General features: G+C 29.7%; 1 protein-coding gene, 1 non-coding gene and 1 pseudogene across 2 annotated transcripts; 2 read left to right on the top strand and 1 right to left on the bottom strand.

The window, feature by feature from the left end:
- Positions 1-1,179: 1,179 nt before the first annotated feature.
- Positions 1,180-1,260, top strand: TRNAL-AAG (transfer RNA leucine (anticodon AAG)). Its single transcript has one exon. It is a non-coding gene; the product is annotated as a tRNA-Leu (tRNA).
- An 8,253-nt stretch (positions 1,261-9,513) lies between these two features.
- On the top strand, positions 9,514-11,643 carry LOC111314998 (bidirectional sugar transporter SWEET1-like). The gene is made up of 6 exons (XM_022916614.2): positions 9,514-9,665; positions 9,753-9,789; positions 9,939-10,034; positions 10,485-10,764; positions 10,856-10,975; positions 11,162-11,643. Exons 1-6 carry the CDS (start codon positions 9,632-9,634, stop codon positions 11,345-11,347), a joined length of 753 nt encoding a protein of 250 aa, XP_022772349.2. The 5' UTR covers positions 9,514-9,631; the 3' UTR covers positions 11,348-11,643.
- A 9,671-nt stretch (positions 11,644-21,314) lies between these two features.
- LOC111315155 (large ribosomal subunit protein uL5c-like) lies at positions 21,315-22,787 on the bottom strand (annotated as a pseudogene).
- Between the last annotated feature and the right edge of the window lie 1,160 nt (positions 22,788-23,947).

Raw genomic sequence — 23,947 nt, 5'->3', positions numbered from 1 at the left:
TAAAAGATAAGGTCAGACATTAATATTTAATTCTAAATCCTTTACTCGTTCTCACATGCTTTTCCACTTTCTCGGCTTCTCCTCCTTTTTATTTTTCATCATTTATCATGCTTTGTTTACTTCAGTGTCAGAATGTGTTTCAAAGTCTTTATCTTCGATACCTCTGATCATTCCTTCTCTTACAAGTCACTGACCTCCAAATCTGCTGACTAACCAACGTTCCAGCAAGTATACAATTACCAAACCTATAAAATCCTCAACAAAAGGCATAGGTTGTTTCCAATTATGAAATTCTACTGAATTTCTTTTCACTTTAGTCCCATTATGAAGCCTCAGCTGATTGGTGGAATACCCTGACTTTCCTCTGGAGTTCCCGCAGGAGTCCATGCATTGCTGAACATGGTTCTGACTCCGGAGCATAAGTCCATAAGCGGTTCACTTGTCTACCACGGGCTGTTATGCCCTCTCTAACTTCATATGAACAGAAGCAAAAGGAAAAAAAATTTTTTTTGAAAAGTTGAATTATTGATATCTGGCAAACACAATGGTGAATCAAAGCAACCAGGTATAGATTCAATTCAAGGTACTCCAGAAGTAGGGGGACCTATCCGAGTAGCTGGCCATTTTATTGTTATCTGAGTGCAGTCAATTGCATTCTGAAAAGGCAATTCTATTTGATCTGATAAGATTCCCGGAACACATTCCTGTGCAATAAAAATCATTCAAAATGTGTATGAGTTGAAATGTAACATGATTGATCATCAGGTGATTACCTCAATTGGTCAAGGCTTGTCATCTTCAACCAAAAGGTTTTAGGTTTTAATCCTGTCAATAATCACTTGTCAGAATTATATCGAATACAATCATTTATATTAAACTGTTAGGTACGGTACATTTTACATTTTATATTTTAGAAAAAAAAATTACAAAAAAAGATTAATAGAACTTAGTATTTTGGGGAAAGAGACCACAAAGAAATATTCATAAAACTTAGAGTCCATGATGATAATTTAAGACGAATTAGGCAGAACTTTGCATTTTGAAGGTGTTCAAAATACTCAATCTTGGACAACTTGTCAGGAAGACGATGCTTCAGATCTTGAGGCTCCCAACTGTTTTGCAAACCATTAAGACAACAAAATTGAACTACCAATTTAATAATGCCAAAAAAGTAACATTGTTGAGATGGCCGAGTTGGTCTAAGGCGCCAGATTAAGGTTCTGGTCCGAAAGGGCGTGGGTTCAAATCCCACTCTCAACATTAGTTTTGCCAATCCTTGCGCACCACTTCAATAATTTAGTCATCTCATCATCAACGTTGCCCAGGAATGTAGCTGGCATTTTCAAATTTTCTCGGAAAATTCCCTTTATGTATCCATAGGCCATAACCAAAACAATAACCAATTCATGTAAAACTCTTATTCTCAACCTGTTTCTGAAACGAGAGAGTCCCTTGGCACACGACCTTCATTGCCTTGGCTAATGATCCATTGCTCTATAACCCAAAGTGGAATAAATTTCTCAACTGTATGAAGTTACCATTCTGTAAACTTTAATTTGCAAGCAGTTGATGCAATGATTTAATTAATATGACAATACTTCATGTGGTACAGTCCTTATTTGACGGTTGCCTGGTCCATGGCACATATCTGTCCTCCAACTTCTACTTAAGCAAGTTGAAACTTGTTTTTCTGCAATGCGGTAGCAATTAAATTTTTTATGCCTTTTTAAGTAATTTTACCTATTTATTCTTTTTTTTATTTGTGCTTGCTCTTCCTGTTTTTATCGTTTTTATTTCTTTTTATTTTTCATCTTTGAAATGTTGAATTTGTTTTTGTCCTGATTAAATCAAACCTTGTCCGAGGTGAATTTAACGAACTTTCCAACGATAGATCAAGCGCATTGAGAGACTTGCTTCTGAGTCTTGTCATAGGCTCTAATAGAGGATGACATGCACCGGCCATTGCTTTCAAAAAGGGAAAATTTGTGGAATTGTTGAAATTTAGACAAAACTACATTTTGTCCTTTCTTATTGCAACTCCATCAGTGGGAAATACCAAGAAAAAGAGCAAAGTGGCCTTCCCTGAGAGATAGCTATAGCAATTCCTAAATGTAAATAACAAACAAGGAAGTTGCATGCTGTCAAATCAAGGACAACCACCCTTAACCCAAGTTAGTTGAGTTTGTATCAATCATGCTTTAGGAATGTTTAGTCAACGATGGACCTATTACTCGAATTTGGTTGTCGATTTTGTTCATGTTCTGACCTTAAAAGGTTCTAATTCCATCAATTAGTGTTTACAGTTTGAGCCGTTCTTTTCTGTCGTCATTTTCACTTGCCGGATATAAGATGAACCTCAAAAATAACTGTTTTGGTAAGGACAGTAAAACACTTGCAGTACTTTTGGTCCCGTGGATAAAACATGAAGGTGACCAATGGATGGTTGATTTAAGAGACAAAAAAAAGTGTGTTTCCTTCTTTATTTGTCTGGGTTCGAATCTGTTGGGAGACTGGGAGAAGGTAATTTTTTATAAATTCACTAAGTCCAACATAGATAAGCCTACCTAAACCATTACTGGATATACTAGGTAAAGCTCAGGAACATGCCGCTTAATAAAAAAAAAATAACATGTGTCCTTATGAAGCATACTAATCTGCAAAACTCATAAATTTTCGTTGATGATGAAAGGGGAAATAGAGAAGGCCAAAGTTCTTTACAGGTAGAGGCTGGCAATCTTGTCTCAATTGTTTTCCCCATTTTTCTCCTTTACTTCATATTTCATATGGTATTGAATTGACATCTTTGGAGGTTCAACATCTGGAATTCAGAGTGGCTTTTCTTTCTTTTCGCTCTTTAGGTTTCGGTTACATAAAGCAGCACACCATTTGCCAAGTGCCAACTTCAGGTTCTCATGCAATGGCTAAATCATTTTGACGCTAAAATTGGGTGGTGAGATGTTGACCAAATTTACATGGAATTCTCTGAAATGACATTATGGAAACTAGGCCATCCTCAACTTTCAACAAAGGTTAACAATCAAACCGTCAAAGCAATTTCTGATTTTTTTTGCTACACCAATGGAAGAAACAGGAAAGAAAATATTCAAGAGACATTAGCTGCCCAAATTGGGCAATTAAAATAAAGTTAATCAAGCTACCAGAAAATAAAGAATTTGAGAATAAGCAATTGTTCTAAATTCTAATCTCCATGTTGATGTCTTCTTGTGCCTGCAGTAAGATTTCCAGGGCTATAACATCTCTCCGTGTGCAGGTGCAGAACTGGACGAACTTAGAAGCCTTTTCCTTGTAGATCTTTTTCTTGCAGCATTAAGGAAATCAACCATGAAAATTTTGACCAAAAAGAAGGAAGAAATGAGTCATTCAGGAAATTTTAACCAAAGAAAGAAACACTGATATAGATCACTCAGGTAATAATCAGTTAATGAACTTCATCCAAGATTCTTGGAAGTTAGGAGTGCACCAAATATAAAGAGATTAGTGGCTTGAAAACCTAAAATTGATTTAACTACTTTTTCAGCACGTTTCTCTTGACCTCCCTTGTTCTTTTGTTGAGCGTTAAGGGATTTATGGTCCTTATCCAGTACTTCCCTCCTTGGGTTGGTCCACCTAGATTTATCTTCGCTACATATAACGAATTCATAGAAAATTAATTTCTCACAGCCTCCCAACTAATTCCAACCCGAGCAGTCAAGAAAGGAGCAAACTCTCTTACCACTTAACCAACATCCTGTTGATCTTGACCTTTTCAACATGTATTCTTTCAATTAGTGAATGATTCTTTTAAAGAACAAAAAGGAAGAGAAGGCAACTCCAGAATGCTGCAACATTTTTTTTTTCAAGTGAAAATTGCTTCGGTACTCCCTAAAAAATAGTAAAATACATCATCAGCAAACAAAGGTCACTACCCTACCTCTCTGCCATTTTCTAGAAGCATGTAGCTATCATATTAATTAATTATTTGTAGGATAATAATGATCCATTGACCAGATGATCAATTCAGAACTGCCATAACTTTGTAAAAGCATAAGGTTGTCATTAAAAAATTAAAGATGAAAAGAAAAACAAAAGCAAAGCCTTCCCTGCGCTGTAATGGAGAGTAAATCAGCTTGGAAAATTTTTTCCGGTTACATTAACATGGATATTTTCACATGTCATATTGATGGAGGACCCTCCCAATGATTCAGAAAAGAAGTTAAAGTAAATTAAAGCCTCAAACATACGTGATTCCATTGAATTCTACCCAAATCATGCTTTGATTCCATTCCAACATTTGCTTTGAAAATTCAAAATAATTAACATGGAAGAACATGGTAATCAACATAATGAGACACCAATGGATTTTTTTCCAACTCAGACAAACATGAAACGAATGCAACTGTTACTGCCTGATCATTCCGGTCACCTCAAATCTAAGTGTAATGACAGCCATATATATATATATATATCAACCAATCCCGTTGTCGATTCTCTAATATATATGCAAGTCCTAAAATTCAAATAATGTATCAAGTGCATGCATATCAGGTTCTATGAACTTTCTATACAAATTGCTGCTGTGACAGTTGATACAATTGATTTTGTCATAAAAGAAGAAGAGAAAAAACGTGGCAATTGGGCTTTGAATTTCAAGTTTGAACTGCTTCTATTAACGCAGACTTACCCTGGTTCATAGGGTGCTGACAGAAAAACAAATGAAAAAATCAAATAAATATATATTTTTTAAAGTAGCTCATTAATGTTAGGTAAAAAATCTCAATTAATTGAACATTAACATTAGAAGCAAAATCAAATAATTAATTAATCACACAAGAAATCAATTTATTGTGATTTGGATCAACCAACCTATGTTCACATATAAAAAAAAAAGATCCACTAGTTGTAAAAAATTATAAACATACCTCAAAATCAAATACTCATAATTAATATCCACATACTCTTTCAATCTCCTTTAGTTTTATGAAATATTTTCAACTCAAATAAACACATGTCCATATGCACCCATACCTATATGGATTATCTTAATTTCCTCTAACCCATAAGAATGATAATCTTCAATAATTGTATGAAGTATCTAACCAATAAAACCCTATAAATCTTTTACATATTTTTTTCATACATAATCTTACGAAAGCTCCACATATTTATAAATATACAAACTTGTCTATTAAAAATTTATTTTCTCTTAAAATTCTTCTTTTGAAAGTCTTTTTATTGATCAAATAATATTTAGCTAATCTCAAACAAATTTTTTATGGAATATGAGTTATTATTCTCAATAATCTCCATCAATCATCAATTTTCATGCTAAATATGCTTGGTTTAACCTGTAATGTAAGTTTTGTAACAATCTTCTTTATGTGCCTTAATATAAATTGATTTATTAAAACATGAACTCAAGTTTTTTCCTTGAATCGAGCTTCTTTAGGCTTGTCCCTTTTCATATCTTGAACCTTTAGCTTTGATACCACTTATAAGACAAAAAACTTCAATCAATTGAATATTCATAACAGCAAAAACAAAATCAAACAATTAACCAATCACACAAGAGATATCAATTTAATATGATTTGACCCAACTGACCTATGTGGATAATCTCAATTTCTTTTAGTTCACCTAAACCAAACAATCATCATTTTTATGTAGACTCTCTCAATCTCCTCTAATCTACTTACAAATATTTAAATATACAAACTTATAAGGATGTTAATTTTTAACAGTCTTGTGAAGTAATTACCTAATAAAACCTTATAACTCTTGTATATCTTTTTCTCATATTTAATCCTATAGAGACTTCATCTATTTATAAGTATCCAAACTTGTTGATTAAGAATTCATCTCAAAATTATTTTTCTATAAATCCTTTTATTCATCAAATAATATCTAACTAATTTCAATCAAATTTCTAATGAGATTTAAGTCAATATTTCAAATAATTAATTCATGCGTCCACTACTTGGATTCCTACTCCACAAATGAACAAGTTGAATAATTGAGATGGAATTGGCCATTAATTTCACACTGTCCCTATCCACTACTAGAATTATAAATGCAATGGAGTTTTCGATTTCCACGTGTGGCGCCAAACCTTTGATTGGATATATGCTCCAAGAAAAGAAAATTTGTGTGCGTGGCAGTCTTTCAACATTGAGCACGTACTTTGGAAAGAATCGTTTCTTGGAAGGCGATGCAGCCTTCAAAGCCACTGAAACTCACCAATGTGCGTCTTAATCTGATCCAGGCTTGATTTTAAGCTTGCTAGCAATGGTCCCCCAATTGAAATTCATGATCAGCTAGTTTCTTTTTGCCCCCGTGATAGACATTAATTCGTGAAAACATCGACAATTTTGTACTCCAACAAAGAAATTTCAAAATCACATTTCTGTTTTTCATTCAAGAAAATAATTACATTTAGGAAAGATTCGATCTGTTATAGTCATTTATAATTCACATAACGTTGCAAGAGCCAATTGGCCTGGGGTTGGTACTTGGTAATCTATCTGGTTAAAGCTAGAACCACCTCAACCAAAGCCAACAACCACTACAAATTGGTCGACCAGAACCTACAGTCAAGTCGGAGAGAGAAGACATCTGGTTGCTGCTAGCACATGAACAAATTACCACTTTTGCTTTCACTTCGTATGAACTCCCATGTCATTGCAATGTGAACAAAAGTGAAACTTTAATCATTGAGATCAACACAAGGAAAGATGCTACCAATCTTTTTATTTTGGTGTGATTAGTTATCCAAAAATTTTATTTTTTAATAAAAATTTTAAAATTAATTAAGATTTATTAAAAAAAGTTTAGATATGTCAAATCAAGATTAGGTCTAAGAGTACAGTTACGAGTGAGGAAAGTATTAACACCCTCATGTCACCTGTTTGACGAACAATACCTATTAAACACGTGTGATCCTTTAATTTTGATGGTGCAGTCATTTTTATATTTAAATTTAATTTTTTAAAATTTATTTATAAAAAAATTTCTTTGTTGTAAAATTAACATTATTATTATTATTATTTTCGTATTTTATAAATTCTCCAACGCTTTGACAGAATTTATAGAAAATCTTTATTTAAAAAATATTTTTAAAAAATTGACCATTTACAAAATTCTCGAAATCTCACTATAAGATATAGTATTTATTTAAAAAAATGATTTTAAGAATATCTTGACTCTTTGGTGAGTTTTCAAAATTTATTAAATAAATTTTAAGATTATCTCAACTCTTCGATGAAATTCTAAAAATTTTGAACAAGTTTTAAGATCATCTTAACTTTTTGACGAGATCCTAAATAAAAATTATTTTTTATAATAATTAAGGTATTTAATTAATTAATTAATTTTTGTTGTGATTATTTTTATTATTTATAAAAAAAATTTAGATTATCCCGACTTACCAGCAAAATCTAAATATTAATCTTTTGCTTGTATTAAAGAAAATTGAACTCTTTCAATTTTTTACATTTTTTAAAAAATATTTATTCAAAATATCAATTATTATTATTTTATTATTATAATTTTATTTTTTATATTGTTTACATAAACCTTTTATTCTAGTAAAAATAATTTTAGATTATTTCAACTCTATGGTAAAATTCGAAAAATTATTTTTACTTGCAATAAATAAATAAAACCAAACGCGTTCAGTTTTCTCTAAAAATTATATTTAAAAAATTCATTGAAATAATTTATCATTTGCCTTTATTTTATTTAATTAAAATCTTAGTATTTGTTTTTTAATGTTTATTGTTAGTGATAATTATTTACTTTTAATATAAAAATATATATAAATATTATAAATTATAAAAATCTTAAACAAATAACAAAAATAAAATCAAAAATGAAAAATAAAATGAAAAAAAAGAAAAACTTACAAACATGTTAGGTTGGAGCGCGAGTTATGCATATTGATCGAAGGCGAGTCAGATGTGCAAAATGACGTCGTTTTGGTGCATCTATAAAAGGCTTGTTTTTGTTTTTTTTTCCCTTTCCCTTTCTACCCTAAGAGCCTTTCTCTCTAAAAATTCAACCTCTCCGTCAGCAATCGTGGCAACCTAGATTTCGACTGATCGCAGTCACGTATCGATGGTCGGAATCTTCAATGGCGTTAGAAAATTTAAAGCTTTTTAGATTGTTAGAAAATTTAAAGTTTTTTAGATTCCAACAACATTCCCTGAATCCAATCACCAGAAACTTCAAATGTTGCCAGTAAATTCAAACTTTTTCAATTTTTGATGATCTTAAAAATTTTTTTAAAAAATTCTCAAAAAATCATAAATTGATCATTTTTATTTTCTAAACACTCTTTCTAAACCAAATTTTTCAAAAAAAAAAAATCTCAAATATCCTATATCGAGAATTTTATTCTCAGAAGTTTTTTTTGTTTTTGAAAACATTTTTTTTTATGTTTGCTGCTAATTCGTCTATCCAAGAAGATTGTATTTTTTTTATTTTTTATGAATGGCTGTAAAAATTACTCTCTACTTTTTTTCTAGCAATGTCCCCCCCCCCCCCCTTTTTTTTTTAATTTCCCTTTTTTTTTTCCTTGATGGTATTCCCCTTCTTTTTTCTTTAGGCTTTGTATTGTGTTGTTCTTCGTCCTTTTTTCTTTAAAAACTTGGGCTTATTTATAGAGTTGACTAAGATATCAAAATTTTAGAAATTTTGGGCTTTGTGGACTTTATGAGGTTTATGAAAAAATTTAAAGGTCATCAGACTCCATGTTGCAAAATTAGATAATGTCAGGGAGAAAAAAATTATTTTGGTTGCTTAATTTCAGTTACCAAAGTTAAATTATTTCTTTTTGTTTTGATTTTTTTTATATTAATAATAATAATAATATAAATAAAATTATATTTAAATTAAAATAAAATCAAACAAAATTGGTGCCCACAATAATTAGAATGGCAAAACATGTGATCCTGCGAGTAAACTTTAAACCAGAGATGAAATCGTTCGTTCACCTAGAGCTCGTTTTTATTTATCAATGGGAGGCTCAAACAAGGATGTTTCAAATGTGTGATTTTTTTTTTTTTTTTGAAAAAAAAATTAACCAACCTCCGAAAATTCGAAGGAATGTTAGAAACAAAACAATCCCAATATTTTGGTGGAATTAATTTTGATGTTTACGCCTTAGAATCCGTCCAATATCACTTTCAAAAGACCCCCATGTTATATCCAGAGTTGTATAAATAAATAAAATTATTTTTATTCTTTTTAACCTGGTAACTTATTCTATTATATTTTATATTTTTTAATTTTATAATACTTTTAATGTTTTGTAAAAAATTATAATATTTAATAATTTTAAAATAAAATCGATAAATTATGACCTACCTTCGCATGGTCAAATCCAAGGTCCCGTGGATAAAAACAAAACAGATATTTTCACAGTTCTGCAGTTAGTTTTCAACAGTTTTCTTTCTTTTTTATCCCTTCCAATTTTTTCTGTTTCTATATAAACTACCTTGCTTCTTGTTTTGTCCGCTCATCTCCTTGCCATTAGTAAATACACTTGTTTTCCCTTATCCCATTTGGTATTTGGGTTCTCTTCTTTTTCTTTTCTCTTTTCTTTTCAAAGGCTGGAGAGGGATTCAAAGATATAATAATGAATGTTGTGCATTTCATCTTTGGTGTTTTTGGTTGGTTTTAATTACTTTCCATCAAACTTTCGTTTCAATATTCTTCCCTCAGTTTTCATGGTTTTATCTGTTTTCTTTTGTTTGCAGGAAATGCCACTGCTTTGTTCCTATTCTTGTCTCCAACGTATGTATAACAGTTAACAAAGCGACTGCTCTTTCTCCTTTCCCTCTCTCTTATTCTCTGGAAAAAAGCACACACACACACACACACACACACACAAAGATTAATCTTTTCTACGGTTTTTGATTCTTTCATGTTTGATTTTTTTGAAGGATTACATTTAAGAGGATTGTTACAAGTAAGTCCACAATGCAGTTCTCTGGAATACCCTATGTGATGACCTTGCTTAACTGTCTCCTCTCTGCTTGGTAAACTTTCGCATTGATCCAACTCAATTCAACTACCTAATTACCTTACCCTTTCACTTTCCCTGGTCGAATCTCTTATCCGATGGTCTTTTGATTGTTTTTATGAAGGGTATTTATGTAAAGTTGTCCTTGATTTTGTGCTCAATGGATGGTCTAGAATACATAATGGTCCAAAGTTTCTATGCAATGCTCTCATTATTAATCAGTGACCGAATTTTAAATTTTAAACTTGGTTATTTCTTTGATCTTTTTTCTAGATGATGTCAAATTCTTTCGGGTTGTAATTCTCAAGGAGACAAAAACAATGTTTAAACAACAGAAGTGTGGACACCGACAACCCAACCTTCTTGAACTTTGTCTAATTGTATAGAAAAGTTAAAAGTAGCATTATCATTTCTTGTTTATAGCAAAGTCTTGATTTGATATCTAATTTGTCTTGCAATTCCTTAGGTATGGCCTTCCCTTTGTATCCGAAAACAACATGCTGATTTCAACAGTCAATGGAACAGGTGCAGCAATTGAGTCCATTTATGTGTTGATCTTCATCATCTATGCACCAAAGAAGGAGAAGGCTAAAATAATTGGGCTCTTCACTCTTGTACTCACTGTTTTCTCTGCTGTGGCCCTCATCTCCCTCTTTGCCCTTCATGGTAATGGCAGAAAGCTCTTTTGCGGCCTTGCTACTACCATTTTCTCTATTATCATGTATGCCTCACCTCTTTCAATCATGGTAATTAGCTCAACTGCTCGATTTGTTTTACCAAAAAAACCCTATATTTTTTTTAATTGTTCTGATTTTATTCTTTTTTAATGTAATATAGAGGCTGGTGATCAAGACAAAGAGTGTGGAGTTCATGCCATTTTTCTTGTCATTATTTGTATTCCTCTGTGGTACTTCATGGTTTGTCTATGGCCTTCTTGGTCATGATGCTTTTGTTGCTGTAAGCTTTTTTCTCATACCACAGTTAAAATTTCTCCTCTTGGAGTTTTTTTTTTTTTTTTTTTTAAATGGAACTGTAAATGAGAAGTTTAGACTTGGACAGCTGTTCTGTTTTGTGAATTTTTATGAACAGAGCTATCTCTCCGATGTCACTGTCTAATGTAAACGAGTTGCCATTTGTTTTCAGATCCCCAATGGTTTTGGGTGTGGCCTAGGGGCCATGCAGCTCGTCCTTTACTTCATCTACCGCAACAACAAGGGCTCTGAAGAAGCAAAGAAGCCAACTGCTAATGGAACCGTTGAGATTGGAATTGAGAAACCCCACCAAGAGAAGCAAGCAATTGGCAAATTTCTTCAAGATGAACAAGTTTAATTGGTCACTTTCTGGGGATTTGGGCAAGCCCTGGACTGCTGCCTTCACATTGTTAAAAGTCTTTGTTTCGATCAAATTTCACTTTCTTCATCTTTTCTTCCTTTAGTTTTGCGCCTTCTCTGATGAAAAAGCTAGAGTAGATAAATGGGTGGTGACTGCATAAAAACAAAAGAAAAAGGATTGTAAAAGTGGGTCCTTTATGATGTATTTCTTGGCCTGATTGTAGCGATTGGACATTTGGACTGCTAAAATTGACAAATTCCTCGTAATGGATTGCAGCAAAAATTTGCTAAAAATACATGAATTTGGGGAGATCAGCCCATGTAACCTCCTTGATGTAACAAGTGTAATTTTGTGCTCTAAAAAGTGTTCGTTTCTTAGGAAAATTTTTGTGGAAAAAGACCTTGGTTTCTTTCAAATTTGTTGGACGGTTCATGACCATGTAGTTGTAGTTGTCATGGTCTAGCAGGAAGACCTGATCAGGATTGACAAAATGACACATGGAATAATCCTGTTGGCTACTAACATGATTGAAGTGATAGCAAAACAATAATCATGATCGAACAATATGAGAATCTGGTTCATTTTTGAAAGCCTCTTAATGAAAATACTAGATGGAATGTGTTGGCATTCCCCAGATTCTTGTGATCCTGAAAAATATTTAGACAGCTTATTCAACAAAGAAAATGCTATGGGAAAGAAATTAATCTAGTTTTGCTTAACTGAGTGCCCTGTAACTAATATACAATATTTCCAAGGTTCAAAATAATTAATTGAAGTAACCACAGTCAATTTGGAAACCGAAAAAGATGGTCAATGTGAATCGATAAAGAAGCGTCTTTAGGGATGAAATTTAGAGTAACTTTTGCTGCTTAGTTAAAGGAGATAAACCATTAAAAATTGCTGAACAACAATTGTCTTTCTCTACTTTCTTTTAATGAGATGAAAGGGAGATTAATCCAACTCTGAACATATATAGGATATATACTAACTATTAAATCAAATGCAATCATTCTTTACACTTAGCAGGTTTGATATTTAAATTTTAGTATCTATAATTTTTTTATTTTCATACTCGAATTTTTTTATTAAAAAAATAAAAAACTGGAGTATGGTCTTTGTCTACCTCGATTGATAGGGTAAAAAATGTGGAATGCTTGCAATTTGGATTAGGGATTGTGCGCTTAGCTTGTTAAAGGCTGATATGTAGGCAGCCGGGCTTGTCCTATATGCGAGATACTGGCTCTTAGCCAGAATGCCATAACCATGTCAAGCAGATATAGCAGTTCAAGGCCCAAAAGCTCAGCTCAGCCTCCACACCAGAGTTCTTTTGGGTGAAGAAGGACTTATCTAGCAAGACTACTCATCTTGATGTCAAGAAATTTTGGGTTCATATTTTACCAGTAACCTATCTTGGCACTAAATCCATTTATTAAAAGAGAAAATTATCAAATTTATGCCTAATTTAAGGGTTAAAAACATAGAGCAATATATCTGCCCGAACTTTTATTACCAAGAGAAAAAAAAAAAAAAGGGAAGATCATGGTTTGGATTATCCTTATGTTTAGCGACCATACTAAAATTTTGAACAATCTCATCTTTTTTTTTTTTATATACTTGAATATTTTTAGTTCTATTAACAACTTTACTTATTCTCAAGATTTTTTTTTTTTACAAGAAAGAATATTAATTGTATGACTTGAATTTTAAATCTATACACATCTGTTCCCATCCTTATATCACTCACGTTATGATGATGATGATGATGATGATGATGATATATATATATATATATATATCTTTGGTAACAAGAGAAATGTACATTATGACTTTGAGCCTTAGGTCTCATGAAAATAACACTACTTAATTTTACTAGTAAATTCTTTTTCCAAAAAACATGCAAAAATGAAAAAGATAAAATTTTAGAATTATTTAATCTTGTGTGTGCATACATTTATATACAAAAGTATTTGGCAATATTATAAAAATGAATATATGATATATAATGTTTTAAATATATATATATATATATATAGAACTTTGAGGTTTTAAATTCAAATTCCGTTATATGTAAGTTTGATTATCTACAATCTAACCATGAAACACAATATAACGTTATCAACAGGTTAATTTTCCCAAAAACTAAAGTCGAACCAATTTAAAAAAGTGCATTAATCCACTGTTACTTATTCATTTATTATTTGATAAAAGGTCAGGATCCAAATTTTACATTTTGGGTAGACGAATTCATACACTAACAACCAAACCAAATGTTCCGATACTATATATACATTACAATGTGATGCACAAGAGAAATTAATATTGTCATGTGTTGCCGTGCGATGGATTTATTCATTTGACGCATTAAAAGATAAAGGACTATATTATTTATTAATTGAGGTCCCAAAGTACTAAAATAATTATTACAAAATTAATCATAGTAATTATTAATATTATTTCAGGTGCTGTCCCACGTACCATACACAATAACAAAGAAATTAAAGAAACACATGGCTCTAATCAGATGGAATTTACAGCTAGGCTTGCATCACAGCAGCCTGAAAGAAAGAATGTGAATTTTAGGTTAAAAATTTGAGTAAAATCTAGCTAAAGGAAATAAAATAAATACGGTACTTAAACACGTATATACCAATGCAGAGGTTCATTCTCCAACGATGATGCCCTTTCAAGACTAGGAAAGGGCTGTCTTTCCATTTTTCTCGTTGCACACAAATCGCCCGAGCTAGCTCAATTACAGATGTTTATAAAAAAAAAAAAGAAAACCTGTTTTTGCTGAGGAACTGAGTACTTCTTATGCTCTCTATAAAAACAAGAGTTTAAGAGGAGAGAGACAGATACGGAGAAGCATCCAGCCAAAGGCACCATGCAATGGACGTGGCGACCATGAGGGAGCGATTTGAACATTTGGCAGGTTTTTCTTGCATGGAATTGTAGCTTGCTTTCAGCAAAGGATACCAGGCTATAAAGCATGCTAATTAATCAGTGGATTAGAGCAATCCAAGCTTTTTTGTTTTTTTAAGATTTAAATCTTGAAACTGAAATTAAACACACGATCGAGGATCATATGCCTATAACGGGTCAAGATTTGAATCCCTTTTCTCCCCTTTAAACTTCCTCACATGTTAAACAAAAAAAAAAGAAATACAATTAGATTATAGTAGATTTTGGTGAATCTAGAAGTATCAACAGGAGGCATCAGCAGCACATAGTATTAGACCTTTTTCAAGGTGGTCAGTTGCTTTAGCCAGCTTCTGCTTTCAAAATAAGATCAAAATCTTTGAATAGAGACAACTTTGGCCTTATGCAATACATGCATGGCTACAACACTACCAAATTTGAATTATTATTGAAATTTTTTACCATTATAATTAGAAAATATATTGAATTGAAACAAAAATTAAGCTAAAATTTTGCAAAATTATAAGTATGATACAAAAATAAATGGTGCGTAAAATCTTTTACTTGGATTCACACTCACAAAATTGTGATTCAAAGGAAAGAAAATAAAAGATCAAAATTTTTCAAATACTATTTAGATAAATTAATGTTAATCTTACCATTAATTTCATTAAATCCTCGCTTATTTGAATATGTAATTGTAATTGTAATTGTATAGGACAACGATATTTTGGACAACAATCATCATTTAATTATTTTTATATATTATATTGGGGTAATATTGGGATGACCTCTAGACTTAAGCATGATATATACATATATATAGAGAGAGAGAAAGAGAGAATTTCAAATATATATATATATATATATAGAGAGAGAGAGAGAGAGAGAGAATTATACATATCTACAAATGAGCATAATTAAAGAATTTTGTGGTTTCCAAACTGATAATGATAGTAATTAGTTAATATTTAAGCATAATATAATTAGAACCTTTAAAAAGAACAAAAAATAATAATTCCAACAACAAAATTTTTTATTTTATTTTGACATATATCATATATACAACAAAATTTTTTTTGCCTTTGTGGCAAAATTAATTTCCTTGTGTGTGTGCGACAAAAAAATTTTTTTTAATGTATTCGACAAAATGCATACCACAAATTTTTTTTATTAATGTATTTGACAAAATGTTCATAATTTTAGCAACAAGTAGGAGATTTTAACAGGTAAGATTACCCTGCATTAATCAATAATTAACAATATTAAACATTAATAAAACTATATTGAAACTACATATATACAAAGTGTCACCGATGGGGATAAATCATAAAGATACAAAAATTAACATATAAATTCAACATAATGTCCATATATGTACCATAACAAAGAGTCAAATACATAGCAGGCGGGGGTTTTCCATTGGTTTAAGAAGACAGGAAACAAGGTGAGGAAGAAATTAATTAAAAAATAGAACAATTAAGATGAGGGTAGGATTTTGTGAGAAAATGAATTCGAGCGAGTTTGAGTTGGTTTGATTCTCTGTGTTTCTCTACTGTTTGTTATGGTTGAGTGAGAGTTTGGGTCACCAATGGCATGCACCTGTCGAAAACGAGGCCAACTGAACTGGGTATCTCTGCATCTATAAATTAAACTTTTTGGGCACTTTACAAACCCACTTTTGTCTCGATTCTCAAATGTGTAACCGTCTCTAATCTGTATGGTTATTTGGTTTTTGGCCATTGAAAATATCAAACCATCCCTCATTGAACTCTGTTTGAAAGAATGGGTCCATGGGATACAAATCACCTTGCAATACAGACAGTAAAGTGGTAAACTTAGAATGATTTTGACATTTTCTTTCAATTCAAATAGGCTTAATCATTTTATCAGCATTAATTTCTAAGTAAATTAGGTAGATGCGCTTGTTAAGGTGATATTAATTGTGTTATATCGAACCTACTAATTTAATTGTATTAAATAAAAAATAATTTTTATAATAAAAATTTAACTAACTTTAACAAATGCTTTTAAATACCATTAATCGAATCCATACTAATTAATTGTTGAGAAATGTAGAGTCTCTGCGAGAGAAGAAAAAGTTTTTGTACCATCGGGATTTAACAAAAATTGAATCACAATACTATATATTTATTCTTTCCCTTTGCTTTATCTCTCCATGGACTTGCAAATCTCACTTTGGTGTGAGCCAAGGATACCCTATAATAATTATTTACAGCAACTGATTTCATTCTGCCAACAGTTTGTTAGATAAAATATTAAAAAAAAATTCATGAACTACAATCAATTTTTTATATTTTTATTATAGTTAAATAAAATTTTGTTATTTAATTTGTATTTAAATAAGTTTTTATTTAAAACTTTTGTTACAGTCAATGCCGATGACTGGATTTTTCTGTTCACTTGAAAAATGTCATGTCTTGATAATGTAAAAAAAAAAATTAAAAAAATAAATAAAATTTATTTCTAATGTGACCTGATACTGATAGCTAGTCAAAACAACTTGAAAGAAACCATTCCCAAGCTAGATCCAGCTTCCTTCAGGTCATTTTGGCCCGTTTTAAGGTCGTGTTCGACCTTATTGGTCTTGCATATCTGGCATCAATCGGCTTTATCCAACCGGATAATGGTCTGAATAGATTCGGATTGAGGAATCAAGAGTGATAATCAAGAGGAGAATAGAGGGAAAAGAAGGAAAAATGGAAAGATTTTATTTTTTGGAAGAAATAATTTTTTTTTTCAATTTTGTGAATAGAAAATCAATTGATATCGACAGTAATAGAAGCCAACTTTCCATTTGAAATAAAAACTTATTTTAATATAAATTAAATAATAATAATTTATTTGAATACAATAAAAATATATAGATTTATTTTTAAAAAATAAAATAGTTCAAGAACTTTTGTAATATTTTAGCTAAATTTATTTGCACTGCCACATTTTTTTCTTGGAATGTCACCTTAGAAGGTTGATCATCTTTCATGTCGATCTTCAAATTGGACTGATCATTCAAGCAAACCTTTATGAGGATAGCTTTCAAAACGCAAGCAAGCATAAATAAAAACCAGGGGAAATGATTATTTACTTAAAGGCATGCATGTAATATATTAGTAGTGGCTCATATATATATATATATATATATACAAAATACTCAAAACAAATACATTTGCACAAATTGCATCCTAATTACAAAACAAATATATTTATATATCCGATTCATTATCGCCCAAGACCGCAAAAATGTTAGGGATTAATTATCTGCAAAAATATTTTCTACTTCATCCTCGGAATTATTGTTGATCACTTCTAGGGCTGCTTCCTGAAAAACCAAATAAAAACCAAAATCAAGAAGTAAACTTTTAAGGTATAATTATTTAAGGAGCTAGCACTGTAACTGTATTTGTTGATCACTGACCCTGGCTAACTTCATTTCCATTTCAAACAATGTTTTTGGTTCATTTTGAATAGATACTTTCCTCTCATCATGCTCAGCAGATGATGATGATGAAGGGTTTTCCATTTACTTTCTTACAAACAAAGAAAAAAAAAACAGCAAACACACGCTCAAAGATAAGCAGAGGCACAGAAAAGGAGGAACAAATTAAGAAGCTAATTATGTAGGTTTTTCTTATATATATGAGCAAGAAAAAGAGGAAAAATTTATGAAAAGCATCGTCAACGTCCCAGATGTGATTACACTTTGCAGGCATGAGCCATGGCGAAAGAATTTTAATACTAGAAAATTAAGAACCATATACGAATGTCAATAGCACAAGTCTAAAGGGTCTAACCGTTTTCTTGGTTACGGGCATGCAGTAAAAGCCAAATAGGCTTTCGAAATCTCTCTTTGATTTTGGGAATCACAGATGATAGTTTGCGTCAGGCATTGACAATGCTAACCCTGGATCCCGTATGCAAAATTTGTTGGCTCTTCTTATATGAGGAAAGCGCAATGCAGGAATCTGTAAATGATATTTTTTTTCTTTTTTTTGTTGTTAGTGCAATTTTTTGATGACTTTGCTATCAAATCATGTGCTTTTCTATCACATGCTTCCTGGAACCTGATGTGCCACATAATGCACCTGATTACACGTTTCTCAGTTAATGACTTCTAATTGATCTTGAAAGGAATATTATACATCGAATCATCAAACAAAATTTGTTGACTATCTTTGGTTGTCCTTGATTCTTGCTATTGATTTGACAATCCAACTTTTGTGTTTGAAATGCTCACACCATTAAAGTAAGTTTTAATACTTTTAAGATTTAAACTTCGAATTTTTCTTTTAAAAAACGTATATTTCAGAATTATTATTTTTAAATACTTTTTACAAAATTCGAATTTTGATTAGCAAGAAAAGAAAATTCATCTCTGTCAATTGAATTAGGTAAAAGATAGTCTCTATTATTTAAAAATTAATAAAAGTTTTTCACTATTTAATTCAAAAGTAAATAATACACTTTTAATAAAATCAATTGTTGAAATTTAATGATTTTAAATAAAATATAAAAACAAATAAAATTTAATTAAAAATAAAAATATTTTAAACAAATATTAACCATAGATTTAATTAAAAATTTATTTATTATTCTTAAATAAAATAATAAATATTTTTGTTGATTTTTAAATAAGAAAAAGGATCATTTTCCTACTAGGGCTAACAACTCTTGTGGGTCAACACAAATCTTATGTTCATATTATAAATAGCTTAAATTAGTGATGTCTTCTTATCTTTTAAATTTTCAAAAAAAAAAAAAAAAAATGAAAATGCGAGATTTGTGAAATTTCTTAAACATTAATATATCTCCATTATAATCCAAATCTAGCCATATTACTAGTTATTCCAAGTACGTTGGTAAATTTAAATCTTATTATATTAACAAATAATTAATTCAATTAATTAAAATTTATTTTTTTATGAAAAAATTTTAAATTCAAATATTATTATTAATCATTTACTAAAGTCATTTGATATACACAACCTACAATTATTTTTTTAATTGTTGATATATGTTATCCCAAACAGCTTATCCTTCTCTAAATTTTTCTTTAAAAAAATTTTAATCCAAAAAAATGTGTTCAATAATAATAAATACTATAACAAGAGAGATAGGGTCGCAGGGATTATATTGAATCGTACATCACAAAAAAATTAAAAGATAATGACAGAGAAAGGCAGAGAATCTTCTTTTGAGCGGCCGTTAATGGTGCCCTTTTCCGTCAATTTCTACGTAACACGTGACTCAATCTGTCACCTATGACACATCATTCATGGTTACATGTCATCTCAATTCTCATAATTCTTTTTTATTATTATTATTATGCAAATTATTAAAATAATAAATTAGATTAGTATTGATGTGAAGTATTTAATATAATGTTTAAATTTAAAAATTTTTTAATGTAATATTTAAATTATAAATTAATTAATTCATTTGATATTTAAAAATTATTTATTTATCATATGTTATTATTTAAAATTAATTATATTATTAGTAAGTATCACATTAATTAATTAATTTATAATATAAATATTATATTAAAATTTTAAATTTTATATATCAAATTAAATATTTTATTATAATTTAAAAATTATTTATAATATTAATCTTTAAAACTTTTTATGCTCTATTATTTGATGATGATGGGGTATGTAACTAGAGGGTATGCATGCCATACATGTTATGATATGTGATGCTAGATGGGTTTACTTGGGTTAGAGTTAATTTGATCTTATGATTTTTTTTTTTATGTGTTACTCTATTCATAACTTTGAGTCAACTTATTAGCTATTCCTATCATGATCTAGTTTCAAATTTCATAATAATTTTGATTTGCTTACTCTTTCAATTAGAATTTTTTTTTGATAACAAAGTTGTAATGTAAGAATAAAAAATTTACAAAATTTATCAAAAAAATTATAATTATTAAAATTTAAACATATATTTATTAAATATCACTTTTTAAAGATAATGGCATAAATCAATTGTTTTAATTATGATATTGATACGTAACTTATTAGCTAAATATGAAAAATATTTTATTATCCTAGTTCAAGTGTGAATTCTTTTTAATTTCATGAAAAATCTCTAGTGAACGCATATTTTTGAATTTTTTTTATTAAAATTTTGAATACTCATTTCATCTGACAATTAACCTGTGAGAATCGTCTCAATTCAATTCATTGTATTGATCTAAGTTAACAAAGGTGTTAATGAATTCATTAGCCAATATTTCTTAATTAGATTCTTTTTTGTTGTTCTTAATTTTTAAAGTTCTTAATTGATTTTTTTTTTTAAATTAAGGCTAAAACTTTTAAGATATATCTCATGTAAGAAACAAACTTTGATTTGTTTCAAATAAAGATTTTGATTTTTTTAGATAATTTTCAACGGTTAAACACCAAATAACATTACCTATCATTTTCTTTTTTAAATTAAAATAATGTTATTTGTAATTAAATAGTAAAAAGTAAAAAAAATTCTTTTTTAAATTATCTTCTTTCCTCAAACGAGTTTTCCCTTTCTAGCTTTATGATTTAAATGAACTAGTGTAGGAGGCTTGATTTTGCCCAATTTATTAAAGTAATTAAGTTTGAATTTATAGTGATATATACAGTTAATATGAATTAATAATAATTTAATCAGAAAAATTACATAGAAAACTTATAGAAATAATAACTTAAATGATGTGTGAAAGTAAGCATAGAATGTTGATTAAACATTTTGAAGATAAAGAACCATGAAAAAGGATAGTTGCTAAAAAGAATATATCTTGAATTATTCAGTTCTTATAAGCTAGAATGTGTCTTGAAACATTTAATATTTATAAGCTAGAAAATTATCTAATTCAAAAATTGTTTTGAGCAATTATCAATTATCATTGTATGCAATCACTTCAAATTTTCTTGGATCAATTTTCATGAAAAATGCAGTAATTGTCTGGGTTTAGATTGTTGTCAATTGCAAATTGGTGCAAATCTCTAAAAAGCTCTAATGCTTAGAAAATATAACCAAAAATAAGTAGTCAACCACTAACCAATCCTCCCAATGAAGGGATAAAAAAATATATGGAAAGTTCAACCTTTATCAGGGCAACCATTCCTCTGAGTTTACTAAGTGCATCAAACCTAATCTCAGGGAAAACACTATGTTCATGAATTTCAATACTGTAACTTCCACGTCAATCAAAACTATTAGGATTTCCATGTCGATCAAAACCATTAGGATTTAAACCTTGGAAATCCTTAGCCTTAGGAAGCCCTAAGTTAATGAGCCAATGTAGAAATGGATTCATAACTTGTCAAATTAACCACCAACCATATAGTAAAAGATATCAACACTTAAATGTGCCAAAAAATAAATGTGATTCGATAACAACATAGCAAATTGATAATGCAATAATGAGAACTACACCTGCACAAATAAGTTGAGAGCTTAATATTACATTACAATGGCTAGCAATTCACACAAATATATAACTAAAACATAGACTTTAAACCACATCTTTAAGTAGATTAATTCAAGAAGCATAGCATAGTTATGATCTTCATATTTCTTTTTTTCCCTAATCGAACATGAATGATCAAAGTAATGATAATATCCACAATTTATCATTTAAAGAATTCAAAATATCTTTCGAGCAATTCAATACCAATGTTCCAAAGCAATTTTAAGCAAATGGAACATAACTTCTTTCATTAATTGTCAAATTTGCTATTTCCTAATGTATTCTGCAATTGCCACCAACTATTCACTATTGCTATTAGCCAATTGCAAACTACAACTGCTTACCACTAACTAATACTTTTAAAATCACTAACACAATCTTCATGTGGGGATTACCTCATGACCAACACAATCTTTGATACATAAATTGGAATTGAATCATATAATTGCTCCTAGCTAGAGGAGTTAAATCAAAACATATAAAAAAAAACAAAAATACTCTAGAGGATACATATAAATTTATATTTAAATATTGGAAAATAAAGTAAACTTGCATACATTTCCTTTAAGTGCAATAGCAATTCCAAGTGGCTAGCCTTCCTATATTTTGGAAGTAGCATAAAATTTCTAGCTAGCATCTTCATAGGTCTTTACCTCGTAATCAATGTCATCTCATTTATTGCCACTTCTAAACCTTTTGCATTCTGGGTAGCATTTCCAATCCCACAATTTACCATTATTTTTTTTAGTCTTTGGAACCTAACCCAAAATCTCCCACTCAAAAATATTAGTATACAAACCAAAATCAAACCCAACAAAAATTAAAGTCATTATTTGTTACCTAGTGAATATTGGTGCAGTTGAACTCTTGTTTAAGCAAAGGGACAATTTTTTCTAGGTAAGTAGTTTTTAAACAATATGGTTTTTTTGCTTCTAATTTCTTCACCAACACAATCTCATTGTTGCCTTTGTTGTGTTCAATCTCAAACAGAGTTCAAGCAATGCTCATCGGAAAGATACCATATCCTTCATGCAATGCCACAAATTCCATTTTATCCTACATGCAATGTGACAAGTGTCTCTTAACCAAACAACTATCTCTCAGACCAAAAAATAAAAGAAAAAAGGAGAGAAAAAATACACATGTCCAATTCAGATCTTTAAAGGATCCTTTTTATCTATAGCAATATAGATGTATGAAACCCAAATTAAAAAAAAATTTAACTTATCAAGCCTGAAAAATCACTTATATATACTCATACAATCAATAATTCTAATATACTAGTATGAAATCCATAATAAACTAATCAAAATCAATGAGAAAACCTAGCTCAAATAACTATTTTAACAATCAAAGTTTAAATAACATAGCAAAATTCCTTGAAAAAGAAAGAAAGTTGTTGATGCAACAATTATTAGACTATATCCTTATAAAGTATCATCCAACCTATAAGCTTGGCTATGCTCTTACGGTTTTATTTCAAAGTCATCTCGATAAAAAAAATAATTTTTATTTATAAAATCATATTTTAATTTTTTGACCATTAAATGATACTTATTTATAAAATCACATTTTAATTTTTAACCATTAAACATGGAGTAATAATATTAAATGCATGATTTCATTGGTTGAAATTAGAGTTATATTTTTTAGTGTTAACATATAAGTAGATGTTTAAACTCATATTTGTGAGGCATTTTTTTGAAATAAATCGTGAGATTTTCGAGTTAAGGTGAATAATACTTTACAAGTTAAATGCAAGTTTTCATAAGTAGTATTAAAACAATCATCAGTAGGATAAGAGCTAAATACTACACTATAGAAATAGCATCTAGAATCTCAATAAAACTAAGTGTTACACAGTGAGAGCCACATTTAAAATCTCAATGTCTAGTGTGATCCTAATTTTTTAGTTTTATGTATACTTTGTGTTCAGCATGCATGTATGTCAAATTTTAACGGAAGGAGTTTATGACATTATAATCTCATATTGGAAGAATAGTGAGGATTTTGTGATATATTGTATATGAAAAGATCTAAATCCATAATAGTGAGGCACTTTTTGTAAAATAAAATAGTAAAATTTTTGAATTAAAATGAATAATACATTATAGATTTAGTGTGAGTCTCTACACTCAACTTCTTCAATAAATATAATATATATATATATATATATATATAATATGAAAGTCAATAGAATCTGAATCTAT

The sequence above is a fragment of the Durio zibethinus genome, chromosome 20 (genome assembly GCF_047325235.1).
Source record: "Durio zibethinus cultivar Kanyao isolate XHJ-2024 chromosome 20, ASM4732523v1, whole genome shotgun sequence".
Lineage (NCBI taxonomy): Eukaryota > Viridiplantae > Streptophyta > Magnoliopsida > Malvales > Malvaceae > Durio > Durio zibethinus.
This window is presented reverse-complemented; position numbering and strand designations above follow the sequence as displayed.

Bases quoted from the DNA above. Each gene is read 5' to 3' on its own strand.
- LOC111314998 (XM_022916614.2), top strand. From the start codon at position 9,632: ATGAATGTTGTGCATTTCATCTTTGGTGTTTTTG. The intron at 9,666-9,752 runs GTTGGTTTTAAT...TTTTGTTTGCAG, and splicing joins TTTCATCTTTGGTGTTTTTG to GAAATGCCACTGCTTTGTTC. The intron at 9,790-9,938 runs GTATGTATAACA...ATTTTTTTGAAG, and splicing joins TTCCTATTCTTGTCTCCAAC to GATTACATTTAAGAGGATTG.